The 8,659-nt window shown below is 36.9% G+C and overlaps 1 protein-coding gene across 1 annotated transcript in view; it reads right to left on the bottom strand.

The window, feature by feature from the left end:
• Positions 1–515: 515 nt before the first annotated feature.
• Positions 516–8,659, bottom strand: part of TPO (thyroid peroxidase) — a 45,090-nt gene continuing 36,946 nt past the window's right edge. The window contains exons 10-12 of the mRNA XM_017744904.1: positions 5,074–5,282; positions 4,075–4,245; positions 516–825 (exon numbers count right to left, since the gene is read on the bottom strand). Coding sequence (XP_017600393.1) covers positions 665–825; positions 4,075–4,245; positions 5,074–5,282 — 541 coding nt within the window. The 3' untranslated portion in view covers positions 516–664. The remainder of the gene's footprint in view (positions 826–4,074; positions 4,246–5,073; positions 5,283–8,659) is intronic.

Below are 8,659 nucleotides of genomic sequence, written 5' to 3'. Positions count from 1 at the left end.
TCCCACATCATAACCAAGGTATTTTCTGAAAAAGGAAACAAGAAATGTGCCATCAGTGAGATTCAGTGTGCTTATGATTGTGTGGCATACAGCACTCTGTATGCAAGATCTGAGTGGTTTAAGCATTATGTGCTTCCCTTGAGCACTTAGATTAAGCAAATATCCATTCACTTGAGTTTGGATTGTAGGTTTTCATGGAGCTTTCCCCAAAACAGGTAATGCTCAGCTTCAGTGGGCAACTGCACTCATACTCCCCCTAAAATTCTACCATACAGCTTCCATGCATGCTGAAAAGCTGAAAAAAGCAAGAAAATGCATAATTTCTGCTAGCTCTGAAAGGGTTGTTTGTTTTGGGATGTGTCAGGTGGGACTTAGTTGATATTTAGATGCTGAATTTAGATACTAACTAGGAGAAATGGAGACAGATTTGATTCCCTCTTCATATGCACTGTCAGGAAATACTTAGTGGTTTATATACAAGAGGAATGGAAATGAAAAGCTTATTTCTGTAACAGTATTATTTATTCAACACCTTCATTTACAGAACCTGTCAGTGTCTTTATGCCCACGGTTGTGTAGAGGTTTTTCACATATGTTAACAACTCTTCAATAAAACCCAATTTGATGAACTTTTACAGCATTGTAAAATGGATCAGAGAAAGTTTTAATGGGCAGTATGTTCACAACCATTACCAATACACATTCTTCCATTTTCTGCCATCTTGTAGGGATCAGTGTGGAGGCATTTGTAGCTGCCCTTAGTGTTAATGCATATAGCAGAAGGAGGGCATGGTGGATTAATTTCATTTTCACATTCATCGATGTCTGCAAAATGAATACACACAGATCAATAATAATTGCAAATTACAAAGGGGCTACTAATTTCTCATAAACATTCTTTTTACAAGTATTCATAAATGAAAGGCATTGTACACTTTCAATGAAACACAGATAATAATAAAAATTATTGTTACAGTTTAAAGCACAGAGTGCAGGGTTGTTTTGCTTGATTTTTTTGTTTGTTTGTTTTAAAGCTGGAAATGATGAAGAAAAAAATTTGCTTTTGTAATCCATCAAAAGCTACAAATGGCAATTGGCTGGATTTTCAAAAATGCAAACCCTAAACTTGAGAGCTCTTCTTGCATGTTTATGTCCTAAGACTTTGATTTCCTCTATAAATGTTTTCATCCTGTGCTCTGTTGAGATAGTGAAAATAATAATGCAGATACAGTTCTGTAGACTTCAAAGCATGATTTTGAGGAGCCAAGTTTTCAGATTAGCTTTGGTTACAAAATTTATAACCAGAATTTGTGATATCACTGCAAGGATGGCTGTTTCTAGATGCTATATCAATTCTGTGAAATGACAATATCCTGGCAGAATGTTGAGCAGATGAACAATTATCCATCAGAAAGTGTGCATACACATATTGTTCTTGAGGCCTTTCAAGATCTTTCACTCTCACTTTCTGATTATGTGATGAAATGGGAAACAGCAGTGCAGGAGAGTGTACTCAACAAGGGGGAAAAAGAAGCGGTCTTTTCCTATTTCTGCACCTTTCTTCTTTCTGTGTAATATTTACTTGCATGACTGAAGTCATTTGACTAAGTGTCCAGTGTTATTTTAGTTAATTTCCCATTGGTTCTGTATATCTGACAGCTTGTTTAATGTCTCTGACCAATGCTCCTGTGAAGCACTGCAAACCCATACGTGGACCACTAGCCAAGTCTTCAGTGTCTTGGCTTTATCCCTTTCCTTCTCTATCACAATGTTTGATCTGCTACATCAATATAAGTAGTTATTTTCAATCAGTATTAAAAACTGACCTGTATTTACTGACTTAGTTTAGGATTGTCACTCAAAGCACTCAGGGAATTCTATCATTGGAAATAGGATCAAGCCCGATTCTCTAATTTTAGTAGGAAACAGTAGCTGTGCTCAAAGATAGTTATCAACTAAGACAGTGAAAAGACTAACACAGCAAGGAAAAATCTTAAACTTCAGAACCCTTAAGAAAAAATAACTTTCATAACACTTCTTTGAAGCAGGAAAAGAATCTGTTGTTCAGGATGAAGGTTTCTGAGTAAGTATTACTCCCTTCAAAACTACATTTTGAGTTAATGTTCACTGGCTTAATCATTGTCCAGGAAAGAAAACCTGTGCCTTTGCCTGAGCTGTAATTCAAATATGCTGCTTCAGCTTCTGTAGATCCATAGTCATGCTATCTGCTAACTAGCTAACTCTTCTTCATCACTAAATAGTGCATGTCAGAGCTGACCAGCTCTGCTCTGCTACTCAGAGAGCAGTAGTTTACTAAAGCAAAGTAATCAGAGTTATCTATTAGGAGTATGACAGACTTAATATAAAGGAAGATAGCATATTCTAGCACTAAATAACTTCCTGAATCAATAGAAATTATATCAGTCAAAGCGCAAGTTAGCAAGCGGGAATTAACAGCTCTCAGAATCCTATGCTTTTGCCAGCAAGCCACTCTGTCTTTTCCAGAGCAGCATATAATTTTGAAACCATCTGCAGAAATGCTAAGCTCTATCCTCCTCATTATATTGCTTGATTTATTCCTAATTTGCTGAACATTTAAAAGAATGGGAACATATTGCACAGACATGCATGGAACAAAGTGCTTTCTACTGTAAAACTCAAGTAGCATCTGCATAAGTGGGCTTTGATGGTTTTCCTTTAATAAAGACATTTCTTATTTAATATATGCAGCAGCTTGTCTTCCTATAGCAAATATACAGTCTTTTGTTTACATTACTGAACATATTAAAAGAAACTAGGACAAGGAATGAGTCACTCATTTAACTTACTTATTCCATTCACTGCCAGAACATTAATCTATTGAAAAGGTTTTATTATAATTCTTTTAACAGCTTTATTTCTTTATATGGAATTTATGTGGGGGGAATGCAGTGAATAAATAGGATTTGAATAAAGAAAAGAGCTGCAAATTTCATTTGACTTTTTCCATACCAGGTATACAATTAGAATGAAAAGCTTTCTATTCTGCTATCACAGAAATACCAATAAGCAGACTTTATTGTGGATGAGCTGCAGTACTTGCATTCAAATTCATTTACTGCCACCCATAATTTATTTTGAAATAGGGCCTTTTTGGGTTTAGTTTTCTCTCATGTTCTTATAAAGCAGAGCAGCGTGAATATATATATGCATACATATATATATATGAGTATATGTGTACACACCCCCATTATAAACACACACATTTGATATGTGAACAGAGAGAATTCATTCTTAACATGAAGAGTGAAAGTCTTGAAATATTTTCCACATTCTCTTTCTAACCTATTCTGTTGAACAGTAAAAGGCAAAAAGGAAACAGAAGATGAAAGAGTGATTAAAATAACAGAAATGGGTTTCTGTGAAAATGTGCATGAAATAAAATATCTTTTTACTGATTTTTCACCTGCTCTACTTTTTTACCTGCAGAAGTAATTAACTTCTGGAAAATCTTGTCACAGTTCTTAGGGAGAAGGAGGTTGGACCTAAAGTGATTATTTATTTCCTTAATTTCACTTATTCACTTCATAGAATCTTTTTTTCACTTTTACTAAATTTATTAGGATGACACATGACCTAGTGGTGCAGAGCTCAATTTTTATCTAGAGCATCCATTGAAACAATGCCAGGAAAATGACAACCGTCTGCGATGCTGTTATGTTGAACGTAGGAGGAAGCAATGTATAATTCTGATTTGCTATCTCTTTTCCTCCTTCCTCCTCCCCCTTTCCCCCCCGTCCCTCCCCTGCCAGCTGTTAATAGACTTGATTTTTGCTTAATTAGGCAATTTTTATTGCCATTTCCCTATCATCAACTTGATTGCTGAATCAGAATGGGTAGAGATTGAGATAGCAATTCTGGAGAAAGGAGAGTTTCACATTATTGTGTTGTTACACCTATATCCCCAGGAGGCTAACTACAAGAGAGCATAAGAGTGAATTCACATCTGATGAGCTATGCTGGACTTTATCTGTAAGAAAATTCAGAAATAATAATAATAATAATAATAATAATAATAATAATAAAAATAAATACCTATACAAACTGGAGCCTCAAAGTTCCATCCTTTACTTGTGCAGGTTAATTGCTCTTCTCCTTGTAATTGGAATCCATAGTGACATGTATAAGTCACTGTAGATTTTCCAGATTCTGAACAGTATAAAAAATCACCATTTTCCACACTCTTTGGTGTTCCGCATAGTTCATCTACAAATAGAGAGTCTGTATTACAGGCTTTTAAAAAATTACCACCTTACACTTGCAAATGGATGGTATTCTCCATTATTGCCATAAATATTAACTTCAGTGAAATTTTTCATATTTTTTAAGGTGATCAAGATTTTAATTGTTAATTTCTGGAAAAGAATCTATATGGAATACCACAGGTTTGACTTATAATCCTCATAAAACTAGCATTACAACATAAGAAGGACATGGACTTGTTGGATCAAGTCCAGAGTAGGATAAAACAGATGATCAGAGTGCTGGAGAACCTTTCCTTTGAAGAGAGATGCTGAGAGAGTTGGCATTGTTCAGCCTGGAGAAAAGGCTCTAGGGAGACCTTATTGCAGCCTGTCAATTCAAACAAGTTTTTTAAGTATGATTTGAGCAAAATTTTTACTAGGCCCTGTTGCAATAGGACAACAGGTAAAGTTTTTAAACTAAAAGAGGGTTGATTTACATTAGATATAAGGAACGAATTTTTTAAAATGACAGCTCTGAAACACTGGCACAAATTGCCCAGAGAGGTGGTGGATGTCCCATCCCTGGAAACATTTGCATTCAGGTTGCACAGGACTCTGAGCAATCAGATCTAGTTGAATACGTCCCTGGTCATTGCAGGTGGGTTGGACTAGATGTACTGTAAAGATCCCTTCCAAGCCAAAAGGTTCTATGGTCCTATGATCCCACTTCTACATGACAGAAATACTAAAGGTCTGATTCAGACCCATAATTCAAGATTGCTACAACCAAAGTCAGTATTGCTCCTTACTCTCCCCTTTCCTCAGAAAAGATTAGTAACTACTAGATTACCTTCCTGATAAAATTCTTGCCAAGCTTCTAAATTCATCCCAGGTATATTGTTACAATGCTTAAAATCCTGTGGAAACTTTCCAAGTTGAAAGGCATCTGCTGGCACTTCAGAAATTCCTGTGTTGTCACAAATCACGCGGGACAATGAATGTTTTTTGAGTTCATGCTTCTGAGCTTCTGTGAAAACATTATCATTTTCCCACCAAAATCTGGAAAGATTGATAGAAACTTGTTTTGAAAAGATCAAATTCAAAGAGCTGTTTATTCTTACTTTCAAAGTACCTCATATAGAAGACCAAAAATAAGAATTACAGCAAAAACAGGTGAATACAACAATAATAAAAGTAAATGCCATGACCATACAGACCCAGTCAAAAAAAGGCTAGTGCGAGTCTAATGTACTGATCAACTCAGGTAATGTGTTAAAGCCAGCAGAATTGCTTTTCATTGATTAAACAGGTCCACAAAAAAACTTACAGTCCTGAGAGGAGAACTTGAAACAGATTTGACTGAACTGGATCCTTATGCCTATGCACACTAGTATGTGCTGTTCACTCATAAAATGTTTAAAGCATAAATTACAGAAGAATTAGAGGAGTAGACATAATAGATTTCCCCATACCAAAGCTTTTGTGTTCTGCTTACCCTTACTGAATGGTTGCAAGGAAAACAGGTATTGTTGAATGCTTCTCTGGTTAATAAGGAATACTTAATTTGCTAAGAAACCTGTAGCTATGCAGATTAATTACAGTAGAAAAACATGAGACAGTAATTATGCTTTTGATCATACAAAAAGTAAGCTAAGGGGACTATCTGGAACAAAAAAGAGCTGCTTATTTTTGTCAGTTCAGGAGTGTGGTGCCAGAGCAGAGGAACCAGTTTGTGCTACAAAGGTGTATCTATCAAATGGTGACATTATATAAAATATATATGTATGCATGCACATATACATATACATTTAAAGGTAAAGGGAAAGAACACACTGGGCAGAAAAAGAAAGAAAAAACATTTTGTATACAAAGACATCATTAATGGCAAAAATACTTCTGGAGAGTTTGATAGAACATTTCTATTAGTACACTAAAAGTGATAAGCACTGCTAAACTGCTTAGTTCCCTGTGGTACTCAGGCTCAGGACAGTTAGGATTTTCCCAAATGCTAGGCAGGATTTGTGGTAACATGCTTGAGGACAGTCAGCAAAAGAGTATGGGAGTGATCACACAGTACAGACTGACTTCAGGTTTAACACAGGACTTATGATCCATAATACAGGGGGCACGTGGCTGGGGGTTTCTAGAGAAGTTTGCGAGTTTGTGTTTACATTTGCCTGATAGAAAGGAGCAGCAATATTGACTGTGGAAATCTATGCAAACCTGGCACATGTGCAGCATTTGAAGTTTTTATGAGCTGCCTGTAAAAGTACCATGCAAATGGGAAGTCTGGTAGTTCTGTTTGTGTTCTGGGGATGATGGAGACTGCCAGTGTGCCCTAGCATGGCTTGTCAGGGCAAATTTGACAACAGGAGTATACCTGCTAAATAAGGTAAGTGCATGCAAAATTTTGGAAAACTGGCTTTATTTTTAGGCCAGTAGTTACCTTCAGCAGCCTGATTTGTTAAAAAACCTGTCCCAATTTGCCTATATTGAAGGAGGACGCAATGTACAGAACCAGGGGTGGAGTGAATGTCCCACACCTCAGCAGCACTGTGACAAGAAATGCAGGAGAGATGGAGGAGCTGGAAGGAGAAAAAAAGAAAGGAGCCTTCCTCCTCCACCTCACCTGCACATGGTTCCTAAACTTCTCAGAGCATCCTGAAACCTCCCTGAGCATTCCAGGCCCCTTCCCATAATCAAAGCCATCAAAGACTTTTCTCCACTCAGTTCTCCTACACCTTTCATTTCCCCTTTCACACACATTAAAAGTTATTCTACTTTCATCACAAAATTCAGTTTTATCTACAGGCTTAAATGAAAAATGATTTTTTAATCTATCCAACAGATAGGTGTTTACGCTAACAAACACTTTGGTTTGCTCCATTCAGTTTTGTATCAGGTGACCAAATCCCTATGCAAAGAATGAAAATGAAAATAATTTTTTCCCAAATATTTCAAATCCGGAGATCACAAAAATATTCAGAGGAAGAAGAGACGGAAGAAGGCTAATGGATCAGAAACAATTTGTTTCAGGTCATGCGGTCAGGGTTAAGACAGTGCCCGAGTTTCGTACACAGGAAGAAGAAAACCTTTACTGTTTTGTCAGATTGTTGACTAAAGATTTTAGGGCTATCAGAAGTCGGAGTTTAGTCAGATGAAAATTCCAGATAGTCCTGATTTTTGAACTTAAAGAATACATTAGAAGAGTTATTTTATATCCCTGCTTACAGACCTGTCAATTAGGGTATCTAGTGCATGTAGGTGTCACTGGTGCAGTTACAGATAACACCCAACACTCCACCTGACCAGACACTGCAATGAGGGTTAGACTTTTCCATTCTTATTTTGTGACAACCATAACATGTTGTTACATACTGCTAACTTCTCTTAGGTGGTTTCTTTGTTATTAATGACAGAACACCATTTCGCTTTTAAGTTAGCTGCCACAAACTTTGTGGCAGAAACCTGGGGAATTCTGTCATTATTAGAACTGTCTTTTTCTCAGTTTGGAGATAATGTATTAAATTATGCTTATATTTATTTCAGGCTAGTAGTATTATAAGACGCTGAAAATTAAGTAACATTGTAAGGCACTGAATAATAGAAAGGAGGCTGAAAGGACCTCCATAGGTACTCATTCCCCTGATAGGGACAAGTATGCCTGTACAATTTAGATGACTTTCAACCATGTTTTTAACACAGCTGAATAGAATGTTTGTTCTCTCTACAGTTCCTGCAAGTAAGACACCACTGTTATGATTAGCATTGCATTTTCTTGTGAGCTAATTAATTAACATTTTTTAAAGTTCAGATTTAAATTCTTCCTTGGATGATTATTTCCATAATGGTTTCTTTCCATAACAGTGACTTATAAGAGGAGCTTAAAGGTCATTGTAAGGACCAGATGTACTTAAAACACCCCTGCTAGCATGGTCTGAGCAGTTTAAAATTAGTTGTCTCATGAGATCCAAAATTACTGCCACAAGCACATGACAGAAATGAAAAAAGGTTGGTTTTATAATTGCTTCATAGATATAGCAAGATATAGACAGCTTCTTCTACCCCGTTGTGACCTGAAGCTGCATTTCTCCTGCTTTTCTGGTGTGAAGGGTTGTACTGGCACAAGATCCTGGTGGCACCTGTGCAGGGCTGGTTAAAGTGACATACTATGCTGTGTCCAGTGAGTCAACTATGGGAACACTCTGTGGTCCCAATTCCCATAAGGCCAGGTATGTGGTTTTTATTATCCCCTCTATGAAGCCTGAATCACAGCTTTTTGCCTATCCCTTCTGACTTTGCTGCAGTTACCAAAGAAAAATATTGAGGTTCTTCCAGCTCCTGAGCCCAGTGCAGCACTCAGGGGGAATAAAACCTGCACAGTACTACACCCATCCACCCAGAAGTTACTGGCCCCTGCCAAAATGAACTTCTGG

The sequence above is a fragment of the Corvus brachyrhynchos genome, unplaced genomic scaffold (genome assembly GCF_000691975.1).
Source record: "Corvus brachyrhynchos isolate BGI_N302 unplaced genomic scaffold, ASM69197v1 scaffold116, whole genome shotgun sequence".
NCBI lineage: Eukaryota > Metazoa > Chordata > Aves > Passeriformes > Corvidae > Corvus > Corvus brachyrhynchos.
Note: the sequence above shows the minus strand (reverse complement) of the source record. Positions and strands in the feature narration are given on the sequence as shown.